At 40.1% G+C, this 18065-nt stretch overlaps 1 protein-coding gene across 10 annotated transcripts in view; it reads left to right on the forward strand.

Moving 5' to 3' along the window:
- ST3GAL3 (ST3 beta-galactoside alpha-2,3-sialyltransferase 3) overlaps positions 1 to 18065 on the forward strand; it is a 185931-nt gene that overhangs the window by 61966 nt on the left and 105900 nt on the right. For 8 of the 10 annotated variants that reach the window (XR_014157370.1, XM_081865550.1, XM_081865551.1 and 5 more), the window contains one exon: positions 11947 to 12039. Coding sequence is in view for 9 of the 10 variants with exons in the window: in XM_081865550.1 (XP_081721676.1) it covers positions 11947 to 12039 (93 nt within the window). In the remaining variant the exon portion in view is untranslated. Of the gene's footprint in view, positions 1 to 1098; positions 1160 to 11946; positions 12040 to 18065 lie in introns of all 10 variants that reach the window. The other 2 variants (XM_081865555.1, XM_081865556.1) reach the window with 1 other exon arrangement.

An 18065-nucleotide genomic window follows, 5' to 3' on the forward strand; every position in this document is an offset into this window, starting at 1 on the left:
GTACTCCCCCTCCCCAATTTGGCCACTGTATTTTTTTAATGTTGTTTTTATTAGTACTGAGAAGCAACTGGTGCTGTTGAGCCCTGTCATAGCTCTGGTATTTCAACCTCTTCACCAAGACTAGTGTGACCATAGAGATGTGATCTCCCTCTCTATCTTCTCATTGGATCGATCTGACCTGATGAATATTCATATCTGTTCTTCAGTAAGGTATATCACCTTGCCTTGTGTATGTCATAAACTTTAAAATTAGAACTAAATTAGTAAAATGACAGATCACATTCCCTGAAGAGCAGAAGCTTAACATTGTTTTAGATGTGCGCAGCACACGGAACGCCGTTTACCTTCCCACTGGTAGGCGGTCCCTATTTATCTACTTGCACCCGGAGGTGCTTTTGAACTGCTAGGTTGGCAGGCGCTGGGACCGAACGACGGGAGCGCACCCCACCGCGGGGATTCGAACCGCCGACCATGCGATCGGCAAGTCCTAGGCGCTGAGGTTTTACCCACAGTGCCACCCACGTCCCCTATGGAGTACCCACATCTAAAACAATGTACTTCAGTAAGGTATATCACAGTGCGGGTGGCACTGTGGGTAAAACCTCAGCACCTCAGTTTTTAGTTACAAGTTGTTCTAATGACTAGATGGCGAGCGGATGTGTTAAGAAATTGCTGCTCTCAGGTATAACTCAGGAATGGATCTGCATTCCTTCTCTTGCTTTTGCTGCAGCCTGATGTAATGGCTGCTGCCAGGTGACTGTCAATGGAGGACAGAGCCTGGCTTCTCAGCAGAATTGGTTGTGGCCCAGCATCCTTTCTCTTCCTTCCCCTGTTGTAGCCTGATATTAATGGCTGCTGCCAAGTGACAGTTGCACGGTAGAATGAGCTGTCATTCAAAACATCTGAAGGGCACCAGGGTGGGAATGGCTGTAGTAAGGGCATACACAGTTATCTGAATTAATTTTTTTCTTGCAACTTCATTCAAACCAATTGTGAGTGCTTGTCCTACACATAGAGTAAACTTTGAAAAAAATTAAATTTGAACAATTGCCAGCAATTTGTGTTTAATATTGTGCTTTTTCTATTGCTTCATTTCAGGTTACTATTTAATAGCCAGTGCAGAAGTATAAAACAGGTGTGAAATGAAGACTAGATTGAAGTAAGCCATAACCAGTGATAAGGTGCAGAGAACTATGTTAGTCTGTAGCAGTAAGAAGATATAATAACAAAGTGTGACACTATGAGGCATGGGTGGGGCACTGTTTCCAGCAGACAAAATGGCTGCTAAGGTTGTCTAACCCCTGTGGGCCATTTTGGCATTCTGTCAGGTGGCACATTTTCCTTTGCCCTTGCAGTTTGAAATCAAAACATATGGCTAAAGGCAAAGGACTTAACAAGTGCTGCTGATCAGGCGGCAGGTAGGCAGGAAAATGGCCGTCTGGCCAAAATGATCCCTACTTAGGCCCACAGGTCATAAGTTCCCCACCACTGCTATAAGGCATGTCGACTAGTTTGTGGCACACATAATTTTCCTCAAGCAGGGGAAGGCTTCGTAAGATTCATTCACATATATGCCACTTTCCACTTTCTGATAAGACATGCATATACGTGCACACACACACGTATATGAGTTAAGGTATGTAAGAATATGACAACACCAGCACCCTTGTATTTCAGTTTTTCATGTGTTCATGTTCTTCCTTATGCCATGCTCCTTAATATACTCCTAACTCATCACATATTATTAAAATATTGTAGCCAGGACTCAGCCTTTCTGTATGTGAAAGATTGGAAGCAAACAAGTCTCATCAGAAGAGAGTTAGTGGAATAGAATTGACTATCCCACTAGCATTATTCCTCTCTTCTTTGTGTGCATCCACTGACTCAGATCAGATGGAGCAACTTTTTGCTTCTACTTCAAGCTTCCATGAGGAAGACTTCATCAGCGGACACAAAAAAAGTGAATCATGCTTTAAGTGTTCTAGTTTGAAGTAGGAATGAGCCAGGCCATTCCTCCCTGTTCTTCTATTTTTGAGATACCTCTCACTCAAGGACTTCCAGCGCTCTGCCCTTCTTAAGCAGAGGGACTGGATCATGGCCTGTATGAATTATGATCATTGACCAAGTAGAAGGTAGTTTCCAATCTAGCCCAGTGTTGTTTGCTCTGACTGGCAGTGGCTCTATGGAGCATATGCAGAGGTTTTTCTGCACCTGTTAAAAGTCTACTTTTAACTGGGAATGCCAAGGATTTGTTAGTGCCCCTTGTGGAGGCCAGTTTGGCCTTCATTTCAAACTTCAGGAACTAATAAGTTGTGATTGTAGACCACAAATTCCTGTCAATAATTAAAGATATAGTCATTAGATTTTTATTTTTTTTAAATTGCCCTACCTATTTTGAAGGTGGTTGTCAACAATTTTAACAAAAAACCCCCACATTATTTACAAAAATAGATAATTTGGGCAATTTCATCCAAATCGCTAACTGAGGTCAACCATTTATGTTAGATGTGCTAGCGAGAGAAATGTAATGTCTGCTAACAATTAAGATTTAAGGTTAATTGGGGGCAACAGTCTGTCCATGTTATTTTGTACAATTTTGTTATTTTGTTTTTAGATCCAAATTCCTAAATACTCCAGCCCATCAAAAGGCAATGGTTGATATAAGTGAGCATCAGACAGAGTTCCAATTTATTCAAATTCTTCAGTATCGAGCAAGAAATCTGAATTTGTTGACTACCTGTACAGGTCAGGTATCGCTGATTGGGTAGTTGTACCAAAAAGAAATATTTGGATACATTACCTGGACATTTAGAAAGCATAAATAAACTAAATATTGTTGTAATGGGTTAGGAAATGCTGTATTATTCAAATATTGTTGATTTTACTAACAGAGGGGTGTGTGGGTGGGTGTGGGTGTGGGTGTGGGTGTGTGTATAACATTTTTTTATTGAAGTCCACAATTTTCTAGCAAAACTGTATATACCATGCTTTCCTTTGATCCATAAGCCATCACTGGATGTTTCCAGTGCAAAAGCAGTGTCTTTTTACAAAAATTGAAGATTCCAAATGTTGAAAACAATATTTTCTCCTATTGGCAAAGAAAGTCAAAGGAAAGGGTTAAAAACTAATCTCTCTCTCTCTCCAGAGCTCAATGCAGAAGATAATCCTGGGGCAGGGAGAGGTTCAGAGTGGAAGACATCTGGGCATGGTGCTGCATGGATATTATGTTCTGGTTGATGACCCTGTTGACAGAAATGGTTTCATTATATGGCTGTTTTGTAGATGTGATTGCCCCTGTGGAATTCTATTGCTGATATGTAACTCTGTAACAGTGCCTTAATTGGTGATGGTGTCTCCATGCCTGTATGACTTTGTGAAACAGAGCTTACTGAGCTCTGACAGGGAATTCTTTATCATTTTACCAACAAAGATAAAACAAATGAAGAAACTTTTTTTGTTAAACTAGCTTTTGAATTATGCATATTCTTTGGCTCATAGCCAAGATGCATCTATATTTGGGATGTTATTCAACTGGTGTAAATATAATGTGGTATTTTACATTGGGCTGCTTATGACTTTCTCTTTCATGTGATCTCTGCCTCTTTTTTACATTGTTGACGTTCAGCCTGTACTGTTCAATGTGACGTAAGTCACACTTGTTATGTTCGCAGCTAGGTAATGATTGCCTGGTATTATTTTCTAGAATTCATGGGAATTGAAAGGAAATGAGAAAAGGAGATTTCAGTATATCAAGGGGGGAATATTAAGAGTGAGCACTGTGTGAAACTGCATGCGGGCTAATATTGTCAGGCTGAAGTTCTGCCAAATAAGCTGTGTTCACACTGAAAATGAAAAGTTGGGGTGCAGAAAAGAGGACAGCCTCATAGGTTTTTTTAAATTGGGTGGTAACTTGCACATAAAGCTTTAATCAAATTGGCAGCTGCTACACATACTGACAGGCACACTGTAAGCTGAATGGCTCTGGCAGACATTTTAGGCACTATATGTAAATTATGCGAAGCTATAGATTGTAGGGCTGTTTCTTGACCCATATAAACGTACTTGGCAGTCATTCCTTTGTCTAGCCTGTCGCTAGAAGAGTAACCTTGCATCAACAGTCTGTGCTTAATCAACTCCATAAATAATTGCAGATGGCAGCGTTACTACAGCATGTATTTTGAAGCCCAGAAACATGGATTTGCTATAAACCACACAGATTAACTAAAATAGTGTGTGTGGTAGTAAATAATCTATAGTATTTATTTGGTGGCTGCATCAGTTACTTGCAATGTTAGTGTCAGGTGCTGTGTGCACATACATTCACAAACTTTTAGTAGTGCTGGCTCCAGGGAGATCACATAATTGAAACTAAGGACTCATGGGAGGGCTTCCCCACCAGCCATTTTCCAGACATTCTGCAAGCTCTGAGGATTTGTCTTTGTTTTATTACATACTTGTGTTATATCTCCCATATCTATACTAGAAAGGACATATTACACTGTAATTGCAAACTTCTTTGTAAGAAATAAAATGTGTAGAAATTGAGGTCTTTGTCCAAAATAAGAGGAGAGCCAAAAATAACAACCTTCAACCTCTCAAACCCAAATGAAACTCAACCCAGACTGCGAGAAAACCATAAAAATGGAGGCAGCCTAAGCTTAGGAACCCATGGAACGTGAGTTACTAGTGTTTATTTAAATGTCTTCCCTACACAGCATTAACAAAAGCTTAAGCAGATTCCTTTGCCTCTTATTTCTGGGATGGTCTTGCGAACAGTGTTTTTCCACTTGAAGCTGAAGACACAAGTATTTAAGTTTTAGGAGGGCATAAATAAATACTTTGGCAGATCTGACTACTTTTACACATACCGTGATTGCATTCAGATTAGGTTACTGCAGTGCACTCGATGTGAGGCTGCCCATAAAGAAGTTCAGAAACTACAGCTGGTGCAAAGTGCTGTGTTCAGCTTTGTGGAATATATTACTTCCGTATTATGTGAATTGCAATGGCTTCCTGTTTGTATCCAGGCACAATTCAAAGTTCTGGTTATAACCTAGAAAGGCCAAAATGGTTTGGGACCAAGATATTTGAAGGACCTCTTCTCCCAACTAAATTCAACATAAAGAGGCCTTGTTCCATGCCCCTTTGACTTCAGAAGGTTGGTTGGGACTTATTGTTAGCAGAGGGAACTCCCTCCATTGGGAAGCCAGGTTAGCTCACTCTTTTGGCCTTCAGGAAAGCAGTGAATGAAGACATTCCTGCTTCACCAGACATTTTGTTTGTTTTAATTCCACTACCAATGTGGTTTGTAGTGTTGCTTCTGTTTCTTTTATCTCTCTGTTATTAACTGTATCTTATTGCAGTGATCTTAGAGCATATTATCCCTTTAAAGAGATCTTTGCCATGGATACTTTTGTTGAGATTCCTGTATTGCAGGTGGTTGGTCTAGATCAGTGTCTAGACCAATCTTGTGTCTCCAGCTGTTTTTGGACTACAATTCCCATAATCCCTTGCCACTGGTCTTGCTAGTCAGGGATGATGGGAGTTGTAGTTCAAAAACAGCTGGAGGCACAAGGTTGGGAAACACTGGTCTAGATGACTCCCTAGATGAGTCCCTTTCAACTGTAGTTCTCTGATTCTATGGTTGAGCAGCGATTCAAACCAAAGTCTCTTCGGTCTATACCCAGTGCACTATTCTTTTCACTACTGTGTGTGCGTTAAGAGATGTTTCTTTTGAAATGGCTTTGAGCTATATGGTTCCAAGTTTGTCTTGCTGATAACTGTTTATGTTTAGCAAAAGGAATTACGTAAACTCATCCACCAAAAGGCCCATTATTATTTTGGTTAATTTTGGGGTTGTGTGGGTTTTTTCCTACTATAATATGCAGATAAACTAGATGGAATATATAGATATGTATTTGCAAAATTGAACTGACTGGAAACAGATCCTACTAGGGTAAGGGTTGATTAGAAGTTTGTTCAACCTTTTGAATGGCAGAATTACCGTATTTTTCGCTCTATAGGACGCACTTTTCCCCCTTCAAAAATGAAGGGGAAATGTGTGTGCGTCCTATGGAGCGAAGAAGCCATAGCCCCGCGACCCTCTCCCAGCTGAAGAGGTGACGCGCGACTATGGCAGCAGCCTCTCCGCTGCGCGCCTTTCCACTGCTCCCTGACCTGCTCTTTGGGGCTGGTGGTGGGCTTCCCCCTGCCAGCCCCAAAGAGCAGGTTGAAAGGAACCTGAAGCCTGGAGAGTGAGAGGGGTCGGAAGCTCTCCAGGCTTCCAAGGTAGCTGCCTGAAGGCGACTGAACGCACCTTAAACAGCACCTTGTTTTAGAGGGGGAAAACAAAAGGGGGGAAATTCTCCCCCTCTCTGCGCAATGCCTCCTGCCGCTTCGCTGAAGGGGCGCTGGGCAGGGAGGGGGAGAATTTTTTTTCTTGTTTCCCCCCCTCTAAAACAAGGTGTGTCCTATTGTCCAGTGCGTCCTATAGAGCGAAAAATACGGTATATATAGAATATGCAGTGCTTAAGCTTTTACAAGGAGAAATTCAATAATGAAAGAATGAAATTGAGGTGAAACATAACTAATATTAGGTTAACATATTAGAGGCATCTCTGTGTGAAAAAAAATTCCAGTCCTGCACACAGTTACCTGAGAGTAAGTCCCATTTAAATCATGGGTAGTCATGCATTGGATTTCACTACTGTTAAGGTTATAGATACTCATCACTAAGAGGATTTTAAATCAGATCTGACAAATCCCCAGTGAATGTACATTATGGGGCGGTCCCAAATTGATATGGAGATGCACTGGAAGAACTAATGTCTTTTCATTCTTTAATGGCTAGGATTCTTCTCGCCCACAGGCAAATAAGCAATTGCTTTAACTGTTCACCCATGCTCTGGTGAGCGATTTTGCCATACTCCATGGCTTTGTTTTGGTTTTATGTTATTTTTTCTCCATGGTTCTCTTCATAAGTCATTTTAATTTGTTCTCAGTGTTATCTTATGAAATATAGAGCTCATTCTACTAATAAAAATACTTTGTTATTTAGCTGATAAAACATGTTTTATTTAAAAATCAATGCAGAAAGTTTTAATATCAGTTTTGGCCCCCACTTCCCTCTGTGTCTCGTTGTGGAGCTGGGCTTTGTGTAAGCTCACCACATGCACAAATAACTAAAATAAATTGTTTTCATCCTTTTCTTACTCATTGTGCAAGGAATTTAAATCAATAATGTCTGCCTTCTTTCTAGCTTACTGGTGCGTATATAAATGCAGCTATATTATTTTGCACAGTATCGTAAATTGGAGTCCTGGCATGAAAGAAAAATGAACAAAAGTGAAACAGAATTGTACTCTGTGATAATAATGAAATATAACTCTAAGCTCAATTAAAACTGGTTGGACCAAGACCATCTTGGTCCACATATGAAGTTTGTGGATGATAGGCATCTTATTTGCCAGAGGGAAAGCTCCAGAATGCTTGGTTTTGGCAGGGCAGTAGCTTCTGTTTTAACATGATAACATGACTATTGCTGTTGGGGCAGATTAGCTCTCAACCCTCTCAAAGATAATAGAATTCACATTAATCTCCATCTCGTCTGTGTCTTTTTGAGTCTTGCCTCTTGCATGAAGTCTGATTATATTACTATGCAATTTGTAGGTTCCCCCGTAACTCACTACTGCTTTGAAGATCCCAGCTATTTTCCAGTATGGGATCTTGCAAGTCAGAGGCAGATCTAGAATTATGAAATGACATTGCAATGGGGATTAAATTTGCTTTGATTTCTTAGTTAGGCCCTGACCTATGTGTAGTATATGATAGTGGTAGGTTTGTTGGGATGAGGAGGGAGGGCTGCTATTCTTTGTGTTGTAGGAAACATGGCGTAGCTGGAGCTGATTTTGAAGCTCCCAACACAGGAACGGTGACAGGCTTGCAAATGGAAATGGAAACTAAAAAGTGTTGTTGCTTTTTTTAAAAAAAAATCTGATTAAAAATGTGTATTGGCAGGGATGTACCTACCAGATGCTTACTTTAACAAATAATCAGCCTATCATCCACCACTTGGGGGCTTTTCTATAAAATAAAAAGTGATAATTGCAATATAATAAAACAGTCTGAATAGACATAAAAGCTTTGTTTGGTGAAAACTGTAAACAGGTTCCAAGGAAGTATATATTTAAAGAAGTGTCTTTGAATTCTGAAACCATCTGTAATAAATATTGCAAAAACCAAACAAATAGTTTAACACAGTGGGTGTCAAATCTCCAGTCTTGAGGCCCAAAGTCTGTTTCTTGCAGAGCAGGCTCCAGAAGGCTTTAACCTCTGATGATGGGGTGGAGGGAGATGAAGCTGCCTGAAGCTGTTAGGGAAAACAGCACATGAAAAAATGGAAAGCACAGTGGGAGGAAAGGGAGATAAATGTTGATTTCCTATACTGATACTAGTTATATATGTTACTTCCCAGTGGGAAGGAATACTGCTAACAATAAAATAGAATCATAGAATTGCTAAATTGGAAGGGATCCCGAGGTTCATCTAGTCCAACCCTGCAATGCAGTAATCTCAACTAGATCACAGTAGGCCTCAGCCTGCCCCAGAATAGTGATCAATAGGCTGGGCCTAGCTTGAAATATAACCCCTGCTTTTCAGTTGCTGTCCAAGATGCTATTCCCCAACTATGTTGGAAATAACTATGACCACCCAGGCCCAGAACAGGGTTCTCTTGTCACACTAAATATTTACTTACTTATATTTAAATATTTACATGTATAATCTATCTATAGTATGGATACCACCCTTCATCTGAGGATCACAGCATGATTTGCAATATAAAAATACAAAAATATGTAATATAGTAACAAAGAAAACCAATAACACACACACACACACACACGCACACACACACACACACACACACACACACACAAAGAGAGAGCGAGAGAGAGGCCATAAATTGTTTAAATAGCCAAAGATCTGGTTGTAGAGGAACATTTTCATCAGGTGCCTAAACATATGTAATGAAGGCGCCAGGTGAGTCTCCCTGGGGAGAGCATTATACAAATGAGGAGCCACCACAAAAAAGGCCCATTCTTATGTTGCCACCCTTTGGACCTCTCGTTTAGGTGGAACACGAAGAAGGGCCTCAGGTGATGATTGCAGTGTTTGGGTCAGTTCATATGGGGTGAGGCAGTCTTGAGCCATTAAAGCTTTATAGATCAAAGCCAGCACTTTGAATTGGGCCCAGAAATAGTCTGGTTGCAGTCCGACCAGGATTGGTATTATGTGTACAAACCATCTTGCCCCGGTGAGCAACCTGGCTGTCAACACTGTCCCACTTAAACAGGACAACTGAAAAAGTCTCCAGTCCTAGCACATGGGACTGCATAGCTGATAAGATTTCAAAACTATTCAGTATTGTATTTAGCGTTTCTTCTGCTTTAGGGAGCTAGAAGGTACCAAAGGTTCCCATTCAAAAAGGAAGAACACTTAGAGAAGTTTATCTGTTGACAAGGCAAATAGAATCAGGGTGTAAGTATAGCAAAGAATCAAAGTGTTAGGAATCACTAGGTTGTTCTTATCTTTAGTTATTGTAATCTGCATTGTACTATTGTGGTGCCATTTACAGTTGACAGTGGTAATACTGTACTGTAAATGTTTTAATTAATGTCATAAGATGCTAGTGTACCTTGTTTTTATTTCCTTTTTTACATTAATGTAAAATATTAGTGTACATGGTTTGGAATCCATGGCTGGGTTTTGGCTCTCTGTGAGGATCTGTCTGAAATATCCTTCCTTTGGCACCTTGATATATGACCGTCCCGGTTGCATAATGCCTTCAAGGTGCTGTGGGGAAGCAGTCTTTTCCTTCCTCTGCGGCGTTTTCTCTGATGTGGTTCAGGTTATTAGCTATATGTATTACGTAAGTTTTCAAAGCTGGCTGTGAATGTCTTTGTGATAGTTTAATAAAGATTGAGATCTGTAGTGGTTAATAGGACTTGACAAATAAATACTCTCAGATAAAGAGAACAGTGCTTGGAAAACTATGAAAGACTGACCTAAGTATATCTACAGAATGGGGTATGAGTAGTGCTAAGCAAATGGAGCTGGCAGCTGTGGTTGGGTTGCAAGCCTAGCCTTGCTTGTGGCACTTTGGAACACAAACTTTTACTACATTTGAAAAAGTTTAATAAGTTTGTCTCTGACTTCAATGACTTTGGGAGTAATTGTGGGTTTTATGGTACATGAGCACATTTGTTCCTAGTATGGCACCAGCAAGTCATCACTAGTCAAGAAAGGATTTACTCAAGGATATTAATCCTTTTTAGGATCTGTACAGAATATACTTTGGCATTTTGAATTTAATTTTTTAGAAAACTTTACGGACAAGCTAGGGGAATACATCTTTATGCATTGTGCTAGATATTTTGTGTCAGTGTAGACATTTTGAATGGATAATAGGATGTGGTGTTAATGGCTTTTTTTCTCTGTTGGTCTTAGCTCCTCAAATAGAAGGATATTCCCAGTTGTATGGGCTTTAAATAATGAATGCAAATAACATAATGGTTGTATCCAATGGTGGCTTTTCACTAGTACCCCACTCACACAAGGCAGAGAACCCAATTTCCTCCCAAAATCTGAATTTCTGTTGTACAGTGATGCTCCCCTCTCTGTTATTTCTGGAATATTTGTATTATAGGTGGGACACTATCCAGGGCAAAATCTAAAATGAAAATTTAACTTCAGTTCTATTCACTACCTATATATGCCGTTCAGTATTGTCTCAAACAATGAAAATGTCTGTCATGTATAGATTCTGCTAAGACTTCCTCAAAGAATGACCTCTCTCTTGAATAGTGCTGCTTCCTGCACATGCAGTCAGGCTTTTCACTGCATTTGGGGATAAGTTATGCTGTGATACCTTAGCTGGCCTTCAGCTTTATTAAAGATGGTAGTTTAAATATTTATACAGGTTGAGATGGAGCCCATATAATCAGAAGTGCAGTTGCTGTGGTAACTGTGATCCTGAGAGATTGCTTTGCTTTCTTACTGCTTTAAATCTTAAGAAAGAAAGAAATCTATGATTTGTTAATTTGTGTTGGTGTTGATAACTCAGGATCAGGTTTAAATCCAAACCTTTAAAGGTATAGAGCAACCATTTTACAAAAGGTATATAAGTAACAGGTTACAATTATTATGTGGCCAATATTCTTTTTGTATTTTCAATAAAACCTTGAAAGGAGAGGAATTAAGGCAGAAATTAATGCCCCCAATAGCTACAATTATAAAGGTTGCAATATGTAGCCCCTTAGAGTTAAGTATGGTAACTTGGGAGTTTTTGGTGATAAAATGGCAGACACAAAATCCAGTTTGTTTGACTCACATAGCAAGTGGCTGTTTAAAAGTACTTCATTCTCCTCAGGCCTAGCAGAAACATTAGCTGCTCGACCACAATGCTTTTTCTTAGAATGTAAAGACATTGATTGTGAGAGAGGACAAGCAATTAGAAAATGAACTTGGGAAACAATGTTGTGCCTGTGATAGAGAAATGTCAACTGCCTCCATTCCCACACTGGCTGGTAGAAATTTGTGGTAATTTGGTTAGACTTGCTCTGCAAATAGTAACTTCACAAGGCATGTAGATCTGTCATGCAACAGAAAAACAGTCTGACAAGAGATTCTTTGTTGCTACTTACCTCCATCTTTTTTGGAAAGCTCAAGTTTAAAATAGCATATGAGATCCCCTTCTTTACCTTTCTTGGTGTCTAAAGTCCTATAATGGCAGGGAACATATTAGGTGCTCAATGCTATCACATTCTTATTTGTTTTACTCCCCCCCTGTTGCTGCTCTTAACTATTTGAGGAAAAACAATTGATAAAAGGTGACACACCTGGCATTTCTTATACAGGATTAGCTTGATTCTTTTTCTTTCTTCACAGGCCTCCAGAACTAGCATCAAAGTATGCTAACATCTCAGAGGGGGTTTGCAAGCCTGGATATGCATCTGCACTCATGACTGCCATCTTCCCAAAGTAAGTTACCTGTGCCTTCAGGTTTGTGCATTACAGACCTTTACTCCTACCATAATATTTTCCCCTGTTTGTGGTACGATGATGATGACGATGATTAAGGTAATATCGTAATTTAGAGATTTGGGGGACTATATTCTTAGTGATTTATAAATTATCAGGGACGTATGTTACAGTAACATAAAATAAGCTAGTTTTGTGAAGCCATAATCAAAGCCACTTAACACATTTTGAAAGATTTCAAACATCATCTCCTCATGTCATTAAAAGTTACTACCTAATTTATTGGCAAAATCAACATATTTCATAATCTAAAACTGTACCTTGAAACAGGAGGACAAACAGTACCGATTAATTCCAAAATATAAATTTCACTGGTCATACATGCATAATTTCTTATCATATTTGTCATCCTTTACAGCATTTAATAATATGCAACTGTGTCTGAATATTCATGTATTGTTTCTCTTCCTTTCCCATTTCCCTTTTTTATGCATTCCATCTTTTTAGATTGCCTAGAATTGCACTGATAAAGATAGGTTGATTTGTGCCCATAAGACTGACCCTCCCAACAGGCAGAGTGAGGGAACTGCCCCAAGTACCTAATTTGTAGGTGTTATGAAAGGCTGGTTACTTAATCATTTTTGTATGCTAACTGCTAGTGAAGGGGAGATGTGCTTGTGGGTGCCAAATGACTTTGAGTTGAAGAGGAGCTGCCTTGTCCACCATCCAGTCCATTTTAGGTTCTTAGAAGTATATATGATTCTTCACTTGATTTTGCAGTCATCAAGTAGTTTGTATATGCGTGTGTGTGTCTGCCTTGCTTATAAAGAAAGTTGTTTCTTGGATAAAAATAGAACCATGTTATAGTATGATGACGCTGGTGATTCTCAAATATATGTGTATATCTGACAGCATACAAGAGAATTCAGGAGCTGAAAGGCAGAAACCAGTATTCACTGTTTGGCTTTAAATGGCGTGTTGCTGTGTCCTTGTTCATTGAAAAGATCATTCTAAATTGGAGGCCTTTGCTCATCTGAGAGTTGGATTGCTGAATAGCTTTTGACCTTTCTTTGGGAAGAGGGGTCTGGCTTTCCACATTTAATACAAGGGCCTCCAGTCCTACGGAATATGCTTGTGGTATACAGTACACAATGCGACAAAGCCCTTCCTAACCCTGAGGATTTTCTGCTCACAAACAAGCTGCAGTTATGTACCAGTGTACAAGCCATGCCTGCCTGCCTGCCTGCCTGCCTGCCTGCCATTTTGTAGTTCACAGTTGTGTGGAAATAACAAAGAGCATTCGCATCATAAGTCAAGAGCTTCTGGTCTGCTGTTTTAAAAGGAGACAAAACATGTATAACTCATTATGAAGTTGTTCCGGTAGCATTTCTCAGTGTATGTGTGGATTTATTGAGAGATGAATTCAACAAAGTATGGGTAATGTTGGGTTTTATAATGTGACTTCAGGACTATATTCACTGTGTATCAGCAGTGAATAATGTACAGATGTGTAGGGTCAAAAGATGGTGGTCACTTTTATATCCAGTTTTGAGTATAATTCAGTAAAATGTAATCTGGTTGCTATGAGAAGGAGCTCTGGAGTTATATTCTGCTGTTAGGGTACACTAGACAGACTTTGAAGAAGATGTGTGTCCAGTTGCCTGATGTGCATGGGAGATTGCAGAGTGAAATCCTGCTGGCAGTATGTGTCTGCTTTGCTGCAGTGTTAGAAACTGAGATATGAAAACTAGGAGCTAAACCTAAGTTATGGGCGCAACAATGGAATGTCTAGACACACTTCTTTTATAACAAGAATACAAAGGTGAAAATGAATGAACTGCAGCTAAAATATTTTGTTCGTTTTTCACATGGTCTAGTCCCTGCAGGGTATTATGATATTTTCCCTTAAAGGATGAGCAGCGTCTATTAGCATTTGGGTTTGAGCTTTCAGGAAGGAAATCAATAGAGTAGCCACTTAGGGGTGAGTTCATATTTTCATGAGGCACTATAAGATACTTGATTGATTGCAGGTGCCACTTCTGAAAGGTGGATGTTGCTGAATATTCTGGGAGACTGAATTTTTGAGGGCATGTTTAACACAAGATGAAACTTACCTTGTACGTTCCATGGACACTAAGGAGAGACGTAGTTTTGCCTTATCCGTATATTGCTTGTTCCTCTTGATGGATATGGGACAGTCTGGCACAATGGTCATTGGAGCCTCTCTGTTGTCTTACTTAGGAGTGAGAGTAGGCAGGGACACCAGGAGTCGCCCTGTCATGTCCCCTCATTATTCTCCCTCTGTTCTTAGTTACCTGTTCAGTTTTCAGGTTTGCTAAGGTACTGTTAGGTTGACAGATGCTTGGCGACTGACATTGCTCAGGCACAGGTGTGCCAGCTTGGCCCCGTGACTGTGGGTGCCCAGGATTGTGGATGCCATGCAGCGTGCATGGCCCTGCCATGGACCTTGTGGATGCCCGGGCCCTTCATGGGGAATTTTGTGGGTGCTCAGGCACCCAGGACCCCAGGGAGTTGGTACCTATGTTCAGGCATATTTTGCAGGGAGCCCATCTTTCCAGAAGACCAAAATGGAGAAAGGCCTTTTCTGTCTGCACATTGCCTCACATCCATATATGGCCAAGTTCCTGTTTCTCAACTATAGATGCTGTAAGGCTGCTGCAATCTGGCTGTGACGTTTGTTCTTGATGATAGTTCAGTGTGTGTTGGAAAAGACAAATGATGCTGAAATTTGTCATGGTGGAGCCTTAGTTCTGGGGGAGCTAATTTATGGTGAGCAATTATTTTAATTATTGCATTTTGGAAACTTCCATATGTATTGGGTATCACATTTAAATTAAAACCTGGAACATTTCAAAATGATATATATGAAATGTTTCTGTTTTTCTTCACACTTTGGTTTTCATTATGTGCCCATGGCAGCTTCACAAAATGTGATCTCTTTTCCTTCAGTTCAGTTTCAGCAAGTATCTCTTTTTTTTAAAGTGTGAGGTGACAGGCTTGTTGCTTTAAAGCCCCAGTTAAGTTCAAAGGCTCCAGTTGTCCTTGCAAATTAACTCAACTCTTCTCCACTGAGATAGCAGTATCTGCTGTAGATATTAATTCTTTCAGTTAATATAAAATGTTCAGCTTAATACTATCGCCTATTTTACCAAAGCCTTAGTAATTTTAAAAGGGAGAGAGGGTGTGTCCATTCATGAATTAGTCTGTTTTGACAGTTTTATACTAATTATGTTGCATAGTAATCTTCCTTGCATGACCCTTGCTCCCTCCCTCCCTCCCTCCCTCCCCCCTCTTGTGATTCTAGGACTCGCTTTCTGCTTTTTCTGCTTTTCTACCTTCTACAGTATAGAAGGGTTTAATTAACAGTGATGCCCCCTCTAGTAATTAGTGCACGGTATCCTTATTTGATGACTATACTAGTGAGAGAGCCAAGGAATATGAAATACTGTACTCTCTTTTCCAGGTTGATGAATTAGTGGAGATTTACAGTTTTACTGGCTGAGAATTCCTGGTTCTCAAAAAAGGGAAAACAGACACAGTACCTGTTTATATTAGCCAACTAATGCTTAAAATGCTAGAAAAATACTTTTGAGTTGCATAATGCTCTTCATTAGGATGATAAACAACCACTGATATTAATGATCATGGTGTTGTTGTTTTATCTAGTTTTTACTCAGCAGTGCTGGCAGACTATTTAATACCAAGCTAGAGAAAATAATTGAAGCATACATTTAACTAGAAAACAAATAGTCCATGTTGTTAAGGGTTCACGTTTGCAGAAGTCAAACCCTGACGTAGCCATGAGGTTTACTGGGAAGTATGACCCAGTCACACTGACACACTCACAGCACCCAAATGACATATCCCTGCATTTGTATGACTATTACATGAGAATGCACCCAACAACTACCATCTAGATCTTATCTATCTCCCTAGACTGAAACATAAAAATCATGGGAAGCAAAAATCTGAGACATTTATTATTCAGACCATGGAGACAGATGTGTTCTGTGATTTGATGGCAGTTAGGGGCTGATCCTGTGTTTAAAAAAAGAAAGTTATGCACATTCAATCTAGTCAATCGGAGTAGCACAGACCACTGCTGAAGAATGACTTAAATATAGCCAGGAAGAGGATAAAGGAAATTCGGGGGTGGGGTAAAAACAACAGCAGCTATTGCAGGTACCGAGTGGATCATGGATTCATTATTTTTTCCTTCTGTAATAAGAGGATAAGAAAAATGATATTGGGTCCGGCCAAAGGCCTATCTAGTCCTGTTCTCACAATGGCCAACCAGATGCCTAGGGGAAGACTGAAAACAAGATTTGAGTACAATAGTGCTCTCCTCACTTATGATTCCCAGCAATTGTTATTCAGAGGTACACTTCCTCTAACACTTCTTCTAACATATTAATAGCCTTGAATTTGTCTAATACACTTTAATAGCCATGTAATCATCAGAACCATCATCACGTCTTCAGCTTCTGGTTTATTGAACATCAGCACCATGAGTCCTAAATATTGATGCAGTTGAAAAGACATGAATCGCTTTTGCTATTGAGAGAGACACCCTGCAGCTTTGTATTATTATCTGCTGCACACTTGCAATAGTTCCTCAATCATTTTCTTCCCCCTCTCCAAATAATAAGTTAATTAGTTGGGCTGGAATTAATCATTGCTCTAATAGGATTTTTCCATCAGTACATGCATTTCTGCTTGCCTGGTGGAATGATCTCCCCTCTCTTCCCCCTGTGCTTTCTTCTGGAGGTTCTCTTGACCCCTAGAGCTGGTGTGGAGGAGGGAACCTCTTTTGCTCTAACTCCTACAGGTGCAACTATTGAATTGAATCAAATCTGGCCCTAAATAAAACAAACCATCTTTCAAGTTGATTAGCCCAGCCTAGATTAATGAGTGACAGATCGTTTTACTCCTCATAACTTTTTATCATGCTGAAGTGTTGAGGCTGCTGTTGCCACAAAACAATGTGGGTGGGCAAATGAGGAATAATCCTCCCTGTTCCATCCTCCCCACTCTGTGCCGAAGAGGCCTGGTGAGCCCAGTTCTGCCGCTGCCTACAAGCAAAAGTAAGTGGGTGGACAGGCTAGGAAGAGGAAGCCCAGACAAATGGAGAATGTCTTCCATTTTCCATCCGCTGCCACTTCCTCACAGAATACCCTCCCCCCCCATCCGATTAAGATCCAAAATAGAAGGTAGGACATCCAATCAGAAGTAATGGCAGAAGCAAGTGTGCTCGCATTAAAAGAGGTGAGCAAGTTCAAACCAAGTAATGAGGGACTGTTTGCAGTGGAAGGGAGAAAAGAAGTCCCTTCTCTCTTGTTTGAAATTAAGGGACTTTCCATGGGTGCCAGAGGGGAGACTATGGACACACTTGTGCCTGTGGTTGCCACAATGGCACTCCCTCTCCAGCCAATTAGACCTCCTTCCAAGCATCTTACTTTCCATTTTGACTTGCCTTTTTACTCAGCACTCAGAATCTATTAAGCAGTTGGAAAGCTATGACACACTGGAAAATGTTTATAATGCAAATTAATGGAATCTATTATTTTATTCAGTATTGGGATGTAAATGAAGGGTTTATTTTAGTATAAATATTACAAACTCTATGAATAGGTGCAGGACATCTAATATCTGGAGAAAGTTGTTTACAGGTTGCAGTTAGGAGGCTTCTTATGCTAAGCTCTGTGGAGATTGAACGATGCTTTTTCTCTGAAAATGTTACAGCGTTTGGATATGGATGTTCTCAGAAGTGCCTACTATGGGCTTTGTTTAGTCTGGAGAGCATATACCACAGCAGAAACCATTAAGGGAGTCTCCAGTTTTATTGGGCTTTCCACTGACACTTGTGGTCATAACTGAGAAATTTGCAAATAACAGTGACAGAAGGCTGATGGCTACCTTAGACTGAAGTCATAACTTGGAATGGAATTTTCTCGGCTCCTGAGCCATTGTCTCCTTGTACTGAAGTTTAATACAGGCACATTTCC

Source organism: Podarcis erhardii (genome assembly GCF_964252035.2).
Source record: "Podarcis erhardii genome assembly, chromosome: 6".
Classification (NCBI taxonomy): domain Eukaryota; kingdom Metazoa; phylum Chordata; class Lepidosauria; order Squamata; family Lacertidae; genus Podarcis; species Podarcis erhardii.